The sequence below is a fragment of the Cricetulus griseus genome, chromosome 4 (genome assembly GCF_003668045.3).
Source record: "Cricetulus griseus strain 17A/GY chromosome 4, alternate assembly CriGri-PICRH-1.0, whole genome shotgun sequence".
Taxonomy (NCBI): domain Eukaryota; kingdom Metazoa; phylum Chordata; class Mammalia; order Rodentia; family Cricetidae; genus Cricetulus; species Cricetulus griseus.
Genome location: NC_048597.1, coordinates 79,113,220 through 79,130,261, shown reverse-complemented (window position 1 = coordinate 79,130,261; position 17,042 = coordinate 79,113,220). Strand labels below are relative to the sequence as shown.

The 17,042-nt window shown below is 48.5% G+C and overlaps 1 protein-coding gene across 1 annotated transcript in view; it reads left to right on the top strand.

Annotated features, from left to right (window-relative positions):
- The first annotated feature begins 7,652 nt into the window (after positions 1 to 7,652).
- The window catches only part of Radil (Rap associating with DIL domain), a 57,300-nt gene continuing 47,910 nt past the window's right edge, over positions 7,653 to 17,042 (top strand). Inside the window, exons 1-2 of the mRNA XM_035444434.1 lie at positions 7,653 to 7,675; positions 8,608 to 9,206. Of these exons, the coding sequence (XP_035300325.1) occupies positions 7,653 to 7,675; positions 8,608 to 9,206 (622 nt within the window). The remainder of the gene's footprint in view (positions 7,676 to 8,607; positions 9,207 to 17,042) is intronic.

Sequence of the window (17,042 nt, the reverse complement as noted above, 5' to 3'; positions counted from 1 at the left end):
TGTATTGTAAACAAACAATCATACCTGGGTCCCAATAAAACTTTATTTACAAAAATAGTCCAGATCTGGTTCCAGTGTTGCAGTGTGTGAGTCTCTGCCAGAGATGGGTGTAGAGAGTCTGGAGATGGGCTTGATTGCAGCTCGGGACATGGCAAGAAAAACATCCAGGCTGAACCCACGCTCTCCTGCCAGCACTGGTAACTGCCTCTTTGCTATTTATTGTTTGTAGGAAATTGTATGGAAATATTCCAGTATATTGTTTGGTTACAACCTCCCAGACTGGGGTATATGAGGAGGTAGGTGTGTGTGATGGGGGTGTCCTGTAAAGGTCTGTGGGGGTACTGGTTCATCACACAGTCAAGCCAAGTCTTGGCTGACCTATAGCCACCTGACTGCTCTGTGCCTCTATATCTAGGGGAAGAGTTGAATAGGGGGAACCTTTTAAGTGCTGGTGCACGAATCTAGGAGGCTGGGCTGTGTAAAGCCCCTAGACATGCAGGGCCTGGCAGAAGGGGTGGTCTGTAAATGTCTATCCCTTTCCCTTCTCTCAAACATTGGGTCATTACAACAGTGGCTTTCAACCTGTGGCTTTCAGCCCCACATGGGTTGCATAGCAGATATCCTGCATATCAGGTATTCACGTTATGATTCATAACAGTAGCAACATTACAGCGATGAAGTAGCAATGAAATAATTTTATGGTTGGGGTTCACCCCAATATGAGGAATTGTATTAAAGTGTCACAGCATTAGGAAGGTTGAGAACCACTCACTGCCCTACAGCATTGTACTCTATAAACCATCAACAAAAAGATGTATTTGTAGGGCTATTAGGGAGGCATGTGGGTCAAAGCTGATTCAGTCTCATTTTGCATGCTTTTAAGCCAGTCTGCCATACTTTGACATGTCTTTTAAAATTCTGGCTGCTTAGGGCTGGGGATATGTTCAGTTGCTAGAGCATTTGCATTTCATACACAAGGTCATCGGTTTGATCCCCAGCACTACACAAACGAGGCATGATAGTGCAAGCCTGTAATACCAACACAAGGAAGGTGGAAGCAACACATAGGAGTGCAAGGTCGGCCTTGATTTTTTTTTTTTTTTTTTTTTTGAGACAGGGTTTCTCTGTGGCTTTGTATGCTATCCTGGAACTAGCTCTTGTAGACCAGGCTGGTCTCGAACTCACAGAGATCCGCCTGCCTCTGCTTCCCGAGGGCTGGGATTAAAGGCCTGTGCCACTAACGCCCGGCGGTCGGCCTTGATTATATAGAGTTTGAGGCCAGTCTGGGACATATTAGATTCTATCTAAAATATAAAATAAAATTCTACAAAGATCACATTAAAATTAAAGAAATGGGGTAAATATCAATAACACGTACTATATGCACACGTATGCAATTGCTAATAAGTAAAAATATATTAGAATAAAACGAAATTCTGGCCTCCCTGGTCAGTTTCATGCATGTTCATAAATTTCAAGGGACACAGTTATGTACTTGTCCACCCCTCCACCCTTGTCCACTAATTGGGATGGAGGCCTAACACACCACCAACTTGATCATAGAGCACACGTAGGGCAGGTTAGCATCGGCCACGCCCTTATTGCCTGAGACCCCGCCCCTCGATTTACCACGAGCCTGCTGTAGGAAATAGGCTCCTCCCCTCCACGGATGCCACGCCCACCCAAAGGCCACACCTCTTAGGGAATCGCTCCTACCGTTGGCTGCCAGAAGGGGACGCTAGCGCATAACTTATATTTCCCTACCGGCTAGGCCCGCCCCAATATGTGACCCCGCCCATCCGAGGCTTTGTCTCTTCCCATTGGGCGCTGAAGTGTCAGGTTTCCGTTCACCTCGCCATACTTCCCGCCCTCACAGGCCCCGCCCCGGAGGCCCCGCCCCGGAGGCCCCGCCCCCTCGGGGGGCCTCGCCCTGTCCGTTGCACGGCCGGCAGGAGGCGCCTCGAGCCGGGCGCCAGCTCGGCTAACGGCGGGCGTGGGAGCCGCGCGCGGAGGACGCGGCTGACGGGCTGAGCTGAGGTGAGTGCGGGGCGCGAGAAGGAAGGTCAGCGGAGGCCGAGGGTAACCCAGGAGGTGCCTCTGGGCTACTGCGGAGACCCGCGGTGGGCGCAGAGACCGCGGGCTGAGACACGGGTGGCCGGGCACGCGCTGGGGCGGGGCTGCGCTGGTCACGGTCCCCGCGGCGAGCCGGGGCGCGATAGAAGCAGGCTTGCTAGGTTGCCATGGAAACCGGCGAGCGCACGGGGCCTGAAGTGGCCCGGGGGAGCTGCACCCGAAGGCAGGGTGGGCGCGGGTGGCGTGGCCCCGTGACCTTCCAGGGGGCGATCCGGTCTCTGTCATTCGTGACGGAGATGCCCTTCCAGGCCTCAGTTTACCTGGAGGTGCAGTCTAGCCTGGGGCATCCCGAAAGAGCTCAAGGAGGGAAGTCCCACACTCTCCCACACCCCCCGCCTACACCCGTCCCACAAGAGTGTCGCCTCCCCACCCGAGTGCCCGCGAGAGGCATTGTTTCCCCAGCTATTTCTGTACCATTTGCAGCCAGTCCCCCGACAAGCGCCGCGCCTGAGACAGATGCTGAGCTGGAGCTCCGAGGTCCTCAGAGGGATCTGGCTTCTGTCCCTGGGGAGCCTTGGGACGGGGCCTGACAGCCTGCAGACCTGCCGGGCCAGCCTCTGTCGCCTGTCGAGTGTTTAGTTAATCTGAATTACCAAAAAGAATTTGATTACCGTTGTCTCAGTGCTGCGGGCCACCTCTTGTGCATTCCAGAGAGGAGCCTGTCCCTAATTCCACTGGGAGAAGTCGATCCCTTTTTGCTAAGTGACTAGCGGCCGAATGAAACCTGATTGAATTATGCTCGCATTTAAAGCCTCCCTCCAGCTGGAGCCATAAAGATAGGATTTGTGGAAGAGGGGAGGAGGATAATGCACCGCCTGCAAAGTTGACTGCTCATTTTTTTTTCTCCTGTTGGAATGATAATGTGTTCCACATTGTCCTGTTGGAACAGAGACGTCCCTCCACCCATGTCAGCCGTCACTGACCTCACTGCCTGCCTAGTCTCTATGACTTAACCTTTTTTCTTTCTTTCTTTTTTTTTTTTTTAAAGCAGAAATGGGACTCTTCTTGGAGAACAAGAAAAGATACAGTTTGTGAGGCAGCCACAGCAAAAGCCCTGTGTGCAGTCTGACTCTCTGGGACCTGAGCTGTCCCCAAATGTTTGTGTGTCAGAGGCGAGAATTGGGCAGAAAAGGAAAGGACAGGTCATACTTCCAGAAAAACAGATCTGGTTACCCAGGGCGTGCTCCTCGCTGTAGGACTTTCCCTGAATTCCAAGTGGCCTTTTGAGAAACATTTTTGTCCTGTTTGGACAAACAGGCTGCACTCTTGGTCCTGTGATTAGGAAGGGAAGTGGCCTATGAGCAGGTGGCCACCCTCAGGACCCACTCTCTTTGGTGGTGGTGGGGAGGATGGCCATAAAAGAAAGCTTTCTGAAAAATCTCAGAAAAGCTAAAGCTCTGAGGGGCTAAAGGGGGGATGTTGGGAAGGAATGAATCACACTCACACAGTCTCTGCCGCTTCCTGCTCTTATGGTTTTCCTAATTTTGTCTTAGAGGGGCCCTGGACAGGAGGGAGGGACACCTCTGAACTTGCAGTCTGCACCCTTGCTCCTGAGACTCTAGAGGGGACCTAATAGTTACGTGCTTATAATTTCCCCCATTTCTTTCCCTTTATTTATGTGTTTTGAGACAGGGCTATGTGTAGCCAGGACTGGCCTCAAACTCTCTGCATAACCAAGGATGACCTTGAACTTCTTCAATTTTTTTATATTGATTTATTTGTTCTTTTTTTATGTGTGCATATTTTAAATTTTTAAAGATATTTTTAATATTTAAATTTAATATTCTCTCTGTGTGCATGTATGTACATGCTCAGTTGGTGTCTGGAGGACAACTTTTGGGAGTCCATTTTCTTCTTCTGGCATGTGAGAATTGAACATCAGGCTTGGCAGCAAGCACCTTTGCCATCTTGAAGGCCCAGTACCCTTGAACTTCTGATTGTTCCTCTCTACCTCTTGAGTACTGGGACTATAGGCATGTGCCACCATGCCTAGCTTATGCAGTGCTTAGGAATGGAACCTAAGGCTTCATGTATGCTAGGAACATTTCTGCCCCCATTACCTCCCTTTAGATAGTACAGTGTCTTTCATCCCCAGTTGGTCTGGAACTCATTATATATCCCAGGCGGATCTTGCCATGCAATCCTTCTTCCATAGCGTCCTGAGTGCTGAGGCTGTACATGTGAGCCATACCTGCTTCCGTTTCTCCTCCTCACTCTTTCTCTTTTGATGGTATCTCATGTAGCCCAGGTTGTCCTGGGTAGCTGAGGATGACCCTGAGCTCTTGATTCTCAGGCCTCTACCTTCAGAGGACTGGGATTTCAGGCTTGCACCACCATGCCCAATTAACATCTCTTTTTTAAAGAGTTGTGTTAAAGAGGGACTACAGTTAGATTGTATCAGCCTGCCCAAGACATACAGCCTGGGTCCAAGATGCCAGTTCACTTCTGCATTGGATCTGGTCCTTTGAAACACTGGAGTTTACTTTGTGATTTTTCTCCTACCTAAGGACAGTTTGACATGTTTACATTTACTCCTGGACGTGGTCTCCAGAAGCCATGGCTTCTAGGGCCACAAAGGAGACAAAGTGTCGTGGAGGCCGAATCATCTGAGAATGTGTGCCGGTCTAGAGGCTTCCAAGGAAGGGGTGTGTATGCATGCAGAGGCCAGAGGTCACTCTCGGGAGTGATTACTCAAGATGTTGCTCACCTTGTGTTTCTGAGACAGGGTCTCTCACTGGCTTGGGACTACATAAACAGGCTAGGCAGGGAATCCCAGGGGTTCTGCTGCCTTCATTCCCCGAGACCATGATGTATGCCATGATGCTGGGTGTGCATGGGTTCTGGGGATGGAACTTTAATCCCCATGTGTGCATGTGAATACACATTTCGGAAGTGGGGGCATGCATGTGAGTGTGTGGGAATGTGTGTGCCAGTACCTATACAAGCAGAGGCTGGAGCAGATGGAGCTGTCAGTGTCTACCTGCCTCTTCCTTGGATGCCTGACCAGCACACATTCTGAGATGACACGGTCTCTACAACACTTCATTCTTCTCAGTCGCTTCCTTGAAGCAAAGAAGACATTTCCGCTGGAAGAGCCTCAGGTGTGTGTCATCCTCAGTGTTGAGGTTATAGGCATGTGCAGCCATAACCAGCTTTTTACATGGGTGTCAGGGATTCGAACTCAGGTCCTCATGCTTGCAGAGCCAGCACCCTTAAACACTGAGCCATCTCTACAGCCCCTTGAAATTGCTTTGCTGTGGTTTAAGTGACAGTCCCATGTGGGGAGCATAATTAGTTCTAGGCTTCTGGGGTTGTTGAAGACACTTGTCACAGGATCCTCAGGGGAAGAGACACAATGCTTTGATCTATCCATACTTTCTCTGCTGAGACCCAAAGAATCTTCTGTATTTCCATTTTCTGTGCACTTTCTCTGGACACCAGCTATTTATAGGCAAGTTCAAGGCTTTGTGGTGGGCCATAGGCCATCCCACATGGCAGTTGCTAGTTTTGTGAGCTCTGACTTAACGGTATGAAGCTCTCAGGAGGCTCTGGAAGAGCTCAGACCCTTCCCACACTGCCCAGGCACCTAGATTAGCAGGCTGTGGAGGACTGGTATGGTGGCCTGCTTTGTTTGTGATGCTGCTGGTGGTGGGAGAGGCCGCAGGGTAAAAGCAGTATGAAATCCGATTCTCAGATTTCAGCTTGGAGGTCTGAACAGTTGCATTGTTTGGCTCCCTGTGGGGTCTTTGTTTTGAGACAGGATCGTGCTGTGTTTTTAGCTCAGGTTGGCCTCCAACTCAAGATTCCCCTGCTTCAACCTCCTCTGAGTTGCTGGGATTGCAGGATTACAGGCATTCATGACCACTTCTAGGGTTTGTTTTGTCTTGTCTTGTTTTATTTTGTTTTAAGACTGAGTCTCTTGTAGCCCACGCTGGCCTGCAGCTTTCTGTGTAGCGGAGATTGACCTTGCCTTTATCTTCCAGATGATGTAACTGCAGATGTGGACCACACACTCTGCTTTACCCAACTCTTAACAAACAAACTTACTTTGGTTTTTCTTTTTTTAGTTTATTTTATGTGTATGAGTGCTTGCCTGAATGTAGGTGTATGTAGCACATGTGTGCCTGGTGTCCTCAGGGGTCAGAAGAAGGCATTAGATCTCCTGGAATTGAAGTTACATATGGGTGTGAGATGCCATGTGGGTGCTGGGAATTGAACTTTGGTCCTCTGCAAGAGCAGTACATGCTTTTAACCACTGAACCATCTCTCCATCCCTAAGAATGTTTTTTTTGTTTTGTTTTGTTTTTTGGGTTTTTGTTTGTTTGTTTGTTTGTTTGTTTGTTTTTTTCGAGACAGGGTTTCTCTGTGTAGCTTTGGAGGCTGTCCTGGCACTCGCTGTGGAGACCAGGCTGGCCTTGAACTCACAGAGATCCGCCTGCCTCTGCCTCCTGAGTGCTGGGATTAAAGGCGTGCGCCACCAACGCCTGGCTTATGTTTTTTAATCATTTATTTTACATTTATTGCATGTGTGTACACACCATGTAGAGATCGGAAGACAGTTTTGGGGAGTTGGTTCTCCCCTTCTTGATTGTGGTCCCTGTGTCAGACTGAGGTCATCAGGCTTCAAAAGATTCTCAGTCTCCTGAGAATCTTTTGAAAAGTTCCTTGGGTGGTTCTGCCATAAGTTGCCACTAAAATCCATCTCCAGTCCATAAAAATGTGGGTGAGTGGAGGCTGGGGACTTTAGTGGAGTTGACTAGTTGGAGTCACGGTGGCAGGTCTCTGTGGTACTTTCTCTGAGTCCTGAGTCACTAGAGGGTGTGTTCAACCTTTGGACATTGCAGCATGATATCATCTACAAAGCTGACACTCAAGCACTGTGAAAAACAAAACAAACCCACCCAAAGCCTCATGTTTTAAATACATTTACAGTTTTGTGTTGGGCATCATTCATAGCTATCCTCCATTGCATACAGCCCCAGGGGTTGCAGGTTGGCCTCACTTGTGGGGAGCCTTCTAGAAAACACTCCTTTCTTGGCTCACCATTCTGTTTGTCTTTGTCTGTGGTGCAGGAGTGGGGTATGGTCATCAAGAGATGAATGCATGCATCTTTTCTTCCTCATCCTATCTGGTGGCAGAGCCTCAAGTTCCCATTTCCTTCTCTGGGCTCTCCAGCCCTTAAGACTATTTTGTAGGAGATGGGCAATTCCATCTCTAAACCCTGTAGGGCATCAGGGGCTTTAGGATTAGGATTCTGTATCACACAGTTTCTTCCTGCTTCCTAAGGAGCCAACCTCTTTCTGAAGGGCCGGGTGGCTGGGTGGTTGAACATGGTGGGTGGAATGCATGCATTCCAAGGATGCTTACACTGGCTCTGAAGGCGATCTTTGTGTTGTTCCTAGTGGCCAAACCGACATGCCAAGCTTCAGTCCTAGGGAAGTGTTTCTTTAGTTGGGATCAAGCTTCTCTGTCAAGGATCCCATCCAGTCAGGACCAGGACCAGTCTCCTCTGCCAGGTCATGGGGAGCAGCGTTTTCTTGGGGTTTGTGTTTCTAGTGTCTGGTGGCTTGTTAGGGGAGAGAGATGGGGGGAGGGGGAGAGGATGGAGGGAGGGAGAGGGAAGGAGGGAGAGAGGAGAACGAACCTATGCCCATATGGAAACCAGAGAAGACCTCTATCATTCTCAGTCTTATTGTTTGGAGACAGGGTTTTTCTCTCTGAGCCTGGAGCTAGGTTGGTTGCAAGTCCCAGCAATCCTCCTGTCTCTGTCCCTCAAATACTGGGGTTATAGGTGCATGCATAGCTATGCCCCACTTGTACATGGGTGCTGGAGATCTGAATTCAGGTCTTCATGCTTGCACAGCAGGTGCCTTTACCCACTGAGCCATTTTCCCAGTCCCAAGGCTTGTGTGTGTGTGTGTGTGTGTGTGTGTGTGTGTGTGTGTGTGTGTGTGTGTGTGTAGCTGTGGCCATTTCCCCAGCTCTGCTTGTGCTTGGATGACCTTCTTTTGTATAGAATGGCATAGAAGAAATTAAATTCACAGCCAAGTTGAATATGGTTTTTTGTTGTTGTTTGTTTTTTGTTGTTGTTTTTCTGGTCATGGCATTCATTGCTAGGTGGTGTGAGCATGTCCCCTAGGACAGAGAACCAGCCCTGCTGAGACTGTGTGCTGTCCCTTATCCACTTGCCCAGCACTTCTCAGAAGTCACAGAGCCCTAAGGCGCTTATGACTTACTGTGACTTCCTTGTTTTACTTCACAGTGACTTTCCCTGAAGGACTCAGTCTATCAGACCTCTTTGCCCCTTGCTCCTCAAAGGCTCTGACTTGTCAGTTCCACTGCTGGGCTTCTGGCTTCAGGTGTTGTGGATGCCAGGACAGCCCAGGACTGTTGCCTCTGCTGGGATGGACTCATGTCTCTTGCGCTTGATGTCCCTGATACTTGGCTCTAACCTATATCACTTTGTCCTCCCAGGCTCCAGCCTTCCCCCACCCATTGGCTGAAAGCCTCAGTGGTTATCCATGAAGACGCACCCACCATGTTTTATGGGACTCAACTCATCATGTCTCCTCCCACCAAGAATAAATTGAAACGACAGAGCCAGCTACTGTCCACTATGCTGTCCCGGACACTGAGCTACAAGTATCGGGACCTGGACTCCACCTTCTGCAGCCTACGTGCCAGTGATGACCCTGCGGAGCTCTCCACTCAGCTCTCAGCCCCTGGGGTCTTGAAGGTGTTTGGGGACAGTGTCTGTACAGGCACCCACTACAAGAGTGTCCTGGCCACTGGCACCTCCAGTGCCCAGGAGCTGGTGAAAGAGGCCCTGGAGAGATATGCCCTGGACCCTGAGTGTGCCGGCCAATATGTGCTATGTGACGTTGTGGGCCAGGCTGGGGATGCTGGGCAGAGGTGGCAAGCCCAGTGCTTCCGAGTGTTTGGGGACAATGAGAAGCCCCTCTTGATCCAGGAGTTATGGAAACCCCGAGAAGGCTTGTCCCGGAGGTTTGAGCTGAGGAAGAGGTCAGATGTGGAAGAGCTGGCAGCCAGGGATGTGGATACCACCACTGCAGGTGAGGAAGTGGGGCATGGAAGGATACCCTGGGGGGAGACAGAGGGAGCTGAAGAACATGTGGAAGGTGGGTTTGGTTTGGCAGGGGCCACTGGGGCTGTGGTGAATCATTGACATCTTCAGAAGTCTGAATAATGTTATTGTGTGTGTGCATTGTCTGTTAGACATTTGGTGGCCCATTTTCAGTGGCTTCTGCTACCTTCTATAGTGTGTTAGGCTGAATCCAGCCCATCAGTCTCAGAGACCCATGGATTCTGGGTTGTTGACCTGCCACAGAGTCCCTCTTAGATGTGTCAGGAATCTTAGGGTGGCTGGATAGAAGACAATGAAAGATGCTTCACAGACCCTCATGGCATTGCCAAGTCCAACGGACTCTGGTGTCAAGTGGCTGCATGAGGATATGCAGCAGGTTAGTCAATGCCTCAGGTGGCCTGGAGGCAGTTGGTTGTCACACTTCTTGTGGACTTTAGGAGTAGGGTAGCTTGGCTTGCTCTTGGCCTCAAGAATGTGGTTGGTGGCATGGTGCCTATTGCTTTATTATTCAATTGATGGAAAGAAATTAGTTATTTTGCCAGAATTTATTTTTTCTAATACCCAAGGTTAGTTTTTAGTTGATTTTTAAAAAAATAGATTTATCTTATGTGTATGAATGTGTACCCTGGGAATGCCTGGAAGTTACAGGTTGTTGTGAGCCACTGTGTAGGAGATGGGACTCAAACCTAGGGCCTGTACAAGAGCAACAAGTATTGTTAATGCTGAGCCATCTCTCCAGCCACAAACTTTCTTTAAAGTTAGAATATAAAGTAATACGTGTCATGGTGACAACTGCTTCTTCTTTTTTAAATTTTGTATCTGTTTTTAAAATATGAGTTCCTATTTGTGTCAGGGAAACTGAAAGTAGGCATCAGTGTGGAAGTCAGAGGTCAAACTGCGAGTCAATTCTTCTACCATGGGGGTCCCAGGAATCAAACTCAGGTGATCAGCCTTGGTGGCAAGTACTTTTACCCAATAAGCCATCTTATTGGCCCTGTGTGAGTGTGTGTGTGTGTGTGTGTGTGTGTGTGTGAGAGAGAGAGAGAGAGAGAGGTGGGTGCATACATGTATGGCTCACTCGGAGGTCAAAGGTCAGCTTTGTGGAGTTGGTTCCCTCTTTCTGCAGTGGGTTCTGGGAATCCAACTCCGGGTTGTCAGGTTTATGCAGCAAGTTCCTTTACTCAGTGGGCCATCTCCCTGGCCCCACACATCATTTTCAGAGACTTTTTATAACCAGGTGTGTTGGAAAGTCCAAGTGCATGCAACATGGGCGTGTACACACACACACACACACACACACACACACACACACACACACACACACACACACACACAGGACCTTGATACTGGTTTGTGGAGCATCACTTTGTTTTGTGTTTGCCTGTGTAATGCATATGTGGTGCATGTGTAGGTTCATGTACCCATGTGTGTGAACACAGAAGCCATAGGAGGTCTTGGGATGTCCTGCCCTGTATCTTACTCCTTATTCCCTTAAGATAGAGTCTTGCACTGAGCCTGGAAGAAGAGGGGTGTTCCTCTGTGTGACACTCGCAATGATGGGGTTACAGGCACAAGGCCACACTTTAGCATTTTATGGGGTACAGAGGATTTGAACTCACATCCTCGTGTTTGCATAACAAGCATTCTTACTCACTGAGCCATCTCCTCAGCTTCCAGAGCAACATTTTGGATGGAGCAGGCCTGATGAAACCATCAGAGGGCTGCTGCTGGTGCCCTGTGCCCAGACAGGTCTGTGTGTCACCAGGTCATTGTGTTGTGTCACCTGGGTGAGGTAGAGCTTTGGCAAGCCTGTTCTATTGCATAGTGGATTCTGGCTGCTGTGGGTGAAGTATGTGGGATTTTGTTCTGTCCACCTCATTCAGCACTGTGCTCACATGAGGCCGGGTCAGAGGAAGTTCTGCAGCTCACAGCCTCTCCTTGTGAGGGAAGCTATGAAAACCTTCCCAATAAAGAGTCCATTCTTCATTGGCCAGGCTGAGTGACCCACTTGTTGGGCCGTAGGGGGTCATGTTACTGCCCAAGCAGGCCCAGCCCAAGGGATGGCTATCCTGTTTGCCCTCCTTCTCTGGGTGTGACAAAGGTGCGCTGTGGCCAGGGCAAAGGCTGTGAGGATTGTGCTGGGTTTGTTGTCACAGGCATGCCCAAGCTGCTGCTCCTCCCCCCTTTCTTTTTGGAAGTTCTGAGGATTGAACCTAGGACCTCACCCCATGTTAGCCAAACATTCTACCACTGGGCTACAGCCTCAGTCTTTGCCCATGCTTCTTACCTGGCATTACAGCACACAGTAGAGCCTCTGCTTAGGGCCAAATAGATGGCTACAGCCTAGGGAGATGCAAAGGGAAGAGTAGGCCCAGAACAGTTGGGAGCCCAGGATGCCTTCAGACACCCAGGTGACACAGCACAGTGACCCGAACAGCACACCTGGCCTGGAACTCACAGAGATCATCCTGCCTCTGCCTCCTGAGTGCCCCATGCTTGTTCCTACAGTCGAAGCTGCTGTGGGCTTTCAGGAGCTCCTTTCAGGAGTATTAGAAGCACGGGATGGCAGATGCCTGAAGCCAAGTGGCACTGGGAGCGGGAACTAAGGCTGCAGCTGGCAGTTAGTTCACCTGCTTCTTGTGAATCATCGGGTGCTTGCAGTACACCCATGGGAATGCCCTTTGTTGTATTTGTGTTCTGTTTTCTATAAACATTGCTTTTTTTGTGCTGTAATTTCCTGATTTTCCAGCTTATCAAAATATGGGCTGTCTGGGAGGGAGGCGGAGGTGGAGTGTGCCAGGCTGGAAGGCAGCTCTTGGTAGTTTCCCAGGGGCTGGAATTTAGGGCCTGTGCCATGAGGAGAGGGCCCTGTGTCCTGTCGGTGAGATAAAGATGACAATCACTTACATGCACTATGGGGAGGGTGACAGCAGGGCCATGTGGTTTTTGTCAGCACCTTAGGAAGGGCGAGGGATAAGACTTGCTTAGGGTCATGGGAAGATCAAGTGTGAGGTCAGCAGGACTGTTTGGAGGTCTCTCTCTCTCTCTCTCTCTCTCTCTCTCTCTCTCTCTCTGTGTGTGTGTGTGTGTGTGTGTGTGTGTGTGTGTGTAAGTGTGATATTGGAGATGGAACTAGAGGCTTGTACATGCTAGACCAATCTCTCAGACTAAGCCATATCCCTGATCCTCACTGGGGAATTCTAGGCAGGGCCTCTACCACTGAGTCACACCTCAGCACCTCACTGGGGAATTCTAGGCAGGTGCTCTACCACTGAGCCTCACCCCTAGTGCTGTACCACCAGCTACAAGCTGCTTCTTAATTTTTTTAAAAGACTTTTTAAAAAATTGTGTGTGTGTGAATGCATATACACATAGAGCTGAAGCTGGAGTTACAGGTGGTTGTGAGCTGCCTGATACGGGTGCTGGAAACTGAACTTGTATCCTCTGGAAGAACAGCAAATTCTCTTAACTGTGGAGGCTTCTCTCCAGCCCTCCATTTTCTTTTTTTATTTTATTTTGAGACAGGGTCTCATTACTTTTCCCAAGCTTACCTTGCTCTCACTATGTAGCCTGTGCTAGCCTTAAACTTGTGATTCCTCTACCTTAGCTTCCTGAGTAACTGGGATAGCAGTTCTGTGTCACCATGCCTGGCTTTGGGCTGTTCCCCCTTCTGCCCTTCATTCCTTATGGAGAGTAGAATTTAGCCCCGGTTTTCTCACCCTGACTCCCTGGACATCTTTGAGTGGGAGAAGGCCTTGCTGTGGCAGGTGTCTTGGGTATATGGTTGTGGAGCAGCTTCCGACCCCAAGGCTGCCTCCCTGCATTATAACAGTTAGTAATGTCTCCAGATATTGCCACTCGTCCTCTGCCCTCTATTGGGAGCTCACTTTAGGCATTAATGCCTGGACTCAGCTCAGATAAGCACCTTTTGTCCACACCCAGCATCTTACCCTGGAGGCTAAGCAGGTAGCTAGAGCCTCCCTGTAGCCATCAGGCTTGCTGTTTATAGTGACCCAGTATGCTTTGAGGGTTGGAGGGCTTGGAAACTTAGTGTCTTAAGGTTGGGGATTGTTTGTCCCAGACCTCTTCCTACTCAGTCTTAGATGTGTATCTTTCCTGGGGATGCCTTTTCTTTTTCTTTTTTTCTTTTTTGCTTTGGATGTCTTCTATATAAAAAGGTAAGCATGGAGGGGTTTTAGGGCCATTGAGATTTGAGGCTAGAGACACCATGATAGCAGACACTGGACTAGTGATCAAAAAGAAGCCCATTAAATGTTTGCTGTGGTGCCTGGCATTTATTGACATCAATGAAATGTGTGGGAGGAGTTTGGGGAGATGGCTCAGCCAGTAAAGTGCTTGCTTGCAAATATGAGGATACAGTCAGATCCCCAGCAGCTATGTAAAAAGCTGAGTATAGTGGCATGTGACATAATTCCAGTGCTGGAAGATGGAGACAGGAGGATCCCACACTGGTGAACCAGTCTAGATGGAGCAGCTAGTTCCAGGTTCAGTAAGAAACTTTGTCTCAAAAAATGAACAGGAAAACAACTGAAGACAGCAGATGTCAAACTCTGGTCTCCACACCACACCCACCCACACACCCATGCACCCACCCACACACCCCCCTCACAACACTGGAGGAGAGAGGTCATCTGTGGGTTTTAGCTTTCCGGTGTACCCAAGATTCTAGGTTGGGCATTTTCTGATGGAGAATAAGGAGTTAAAACATAATCTACTCAGCTCAGTGTGGCCAGGACACAAGACACTCGCCTCTTGGAGGTGGCCAAGGTTGTCATAGAATGCTTGGCTCTGAGTCTGTATTTGTTGTGAACTTTGTCACCTGAGGACAGGCAGCAGCTTGGGAGCTTCCAGGAACATGCCATAGTGAAGCCACTGCTGCTTCTTCCATATGCCAGTTGTGTCCTGTTTATTCTGACCTCAAGAGCCACCTCCTGTGGTCATTTGCTCCTGAAATATTTTTCTTTTGTTTTAATTCTTCTGTTTTATGATGTTTTGCCTGCATGTATGTCTGTGGGAGGGTGTCAGATCCTCTTGAACTGGTGCCGCCATGTAGGTGGATTGAACCCCGGGTCCTCTGGGAGAGCAGACATGACTCTTAATTGCCTAGCCATCTCTCCAGCCCCTTTCTTCTGTTATTAATCAGATATTTTTTTTGACACAGGGTGTCATGTAGTCCAGCTGTCCTAAAATTCACTGTGTAGCAGAGGATGACCCTGAACTCTTGTTCCTCCTGCCTCCACCTTCCTAGTGCTCAGATGAGAGAGGAACACCACCCACAGTTTGAAACTAATTTTTGACTAATTCCTGACTTTGGGAGAAGGTGAGAGGGGAATCAGTTGGTTTTGCTCTTTCTATCTGGGAGTTGTTTTTTTTGCAGTGGGTGCTTGGTGGTAGGCTCATTTTGAGAAATATTTATTTCATGTGGTTTGATGAAAACCAAAACTATCAGAGCTTTTCTTCAGCAGTCTGAAATTACCAAAGGCATCAATGTACAAAAAGGCACATGGGCAGGGGAGGGACATCCCATCACACTGTCATGAGCCAGTGCTGGAGATGTCTCTTGCACCAGGAATGTCAAGTCATCACTGATGTAAGATGTTTGAAAGACATGAACTTTGAGACCAAGTTTGAAAGATGTTTCGGGGGTTGGAGGGCATTACAGATATCAAACAAATAACACACATAAGGACAATTTTGTTTTTAAAATTTAAAATTACATTTTCTTATTTGGGGGTGCACACTCTGACACAAATTTGGAGGTCAGAGGACAGCTTGTGGGAGTTGGTACTCCCCTTCCACCATCTGGTTCTGGGGATCAAACTCAGGCTTGGCAGCAAGAGTCTTTATTTAGTAATTGGGAATGAACACTGTAGTGGGACTGCTTGTGTCACAGAGTCATGTGTGTATTCAAGATGGCAAAGAAGGGAGCTTTTAATGAGAACACATGCTTTTAAAAGTTGCATGAGGTGATCTGAAATGGCCACCCTCAGCTGCAGTAGGTGGCTGGCAGTCCAAGGGAAGAAGTAGACGTCAAGCAGGAGCCCTTGAGAAGTTTTTTCTGAATGAGGTGGGAACAGCCTTCAGGCTGTGGTTCTATCTCCTGTGCTGCTCTTGTCATATATGTGCTTGTGAGATGTCCTCTCTTCTAATACCCCAACTTAATTATTAATGTCAAGGTTTGACACAAGTAACTCCATTTTGATTCTGACAACTTTTACCCAGGGAGGAATTTCAGCTGTGGAGGAAAAACTGGTGGCCAGGGGAGGGGCTGCCCCTAGGAGCCCCAGATCCTTCCATGTGTTAGTACACTGGCTTGGGAGTGGGAACGCCACTTAGGTGTGTGTGTGTGTGTGTGTGTGTGTGTGTGTGTGTGTGTGTGTGCACATGTAAAGAGTCCTGGAAACCATCAGATCCTCACCAAGTTCAAGTCTTCATTGTTCTTATTACGTGGCACAGATTGGGATTCTCAGATGGGAATGTGTATTTGGGGGTGTCATGGTTCACTGATGACTTACAAACTAAGCAATTCTTTTTTTAAATTTACTTATTTTTTATATTTTACTTATTTTTATTTTTATGTGTGTTGATGTTTGGCCTGCCTGTGTGCCTGTGGGAGGGTGTCAGGTCCCTTGGAACTGGAGTTACAATTGCGAGCTGCCAAGTGGGTGCTGGAAATTAAATCAGGTCCTCTGGAGGAGCAGCCAGAGCTCTTAGCCACAGAGCCATCTCTCTGGCCCCAGTGACCTGTATTATATATATTTCCTATTGCACAAAAATTCAGCCTTTTTAGTGTTCATTTATTTTGGGGAATGCTGACTGCCAGCATAGCCAAAAACTGTGAGTTTCAGGTTTGGAAAAAGACTGTGACTCAGAAGAATCAGGCAGAGAGTGCCTCCATTCCCACCCAGGCACGCCACTAGTGTACACAAGTGTGTGCAACCAACACACACATGCACACACTTCTTTCTCACACACACATGAAAAAAGTCTATCAGGAAAAATAACTACAAATAGCTTTCAGGCTAGGGATGCAGCTCAGTGGTGAGACATCTGCCTAGAGTGTGTATGGACCCAGGCTCAACCCCCAGACAGGAAAGGTGTTATAAAGCACTACGGAACATGATTTAGTTATGGGTCTAGGAAATTCTTCTGAGGAGTCGAACTTTAATCCAGCCTCTGTCAAAGATGGTAACACACCCATGGCTAAAGAGCAGTAGGTAGTTGGTGAGGCAGGAAGAGCACTGTGGGCAAAGGAACAGTGTTGTTTGAAGACTCAGGGACAAGAGGAAACAAGCAGCATGGCTGGGCAGGTGGCGTCTAGAGAGTTACTTTGGACGTTAAAGTAGAGGAGGCCACCAAAGCAGGTACAAGACCATTCTGGCTCCGGGGACCAGAATACTTTGAGAAGGTCAGTAATGAGTTGATTGGAGAAGTTTCACGAGAGGTTAGACTACAGTTACAAGGGGGAGAGAAGCAGACAGAGTCCAAATATTTCCTGCAAGTAGAATCAAGAGGGTGGGTAAGGGAATTAGATGTTGAAAACGAGAAAGTGGGAGGTGCCAAGAATGAAGGCCTGGATTCAGGGTAGATGGAGGTGCCATTTTCTAAGCAGAGACTACATTGAGAAACAGCTTATGGGGGAAGACTAACCATTCTTATTTATTATTTACAGCATACAGGTGGAGGTAAAGGGACAGCTTTTAGGAATCAGTTCTCAATCCACTGTGGGATTGGAGATCTCACTTAGGTTCTGAGGCTTGTGTAGCAAGTGTTTCCCAAGTGT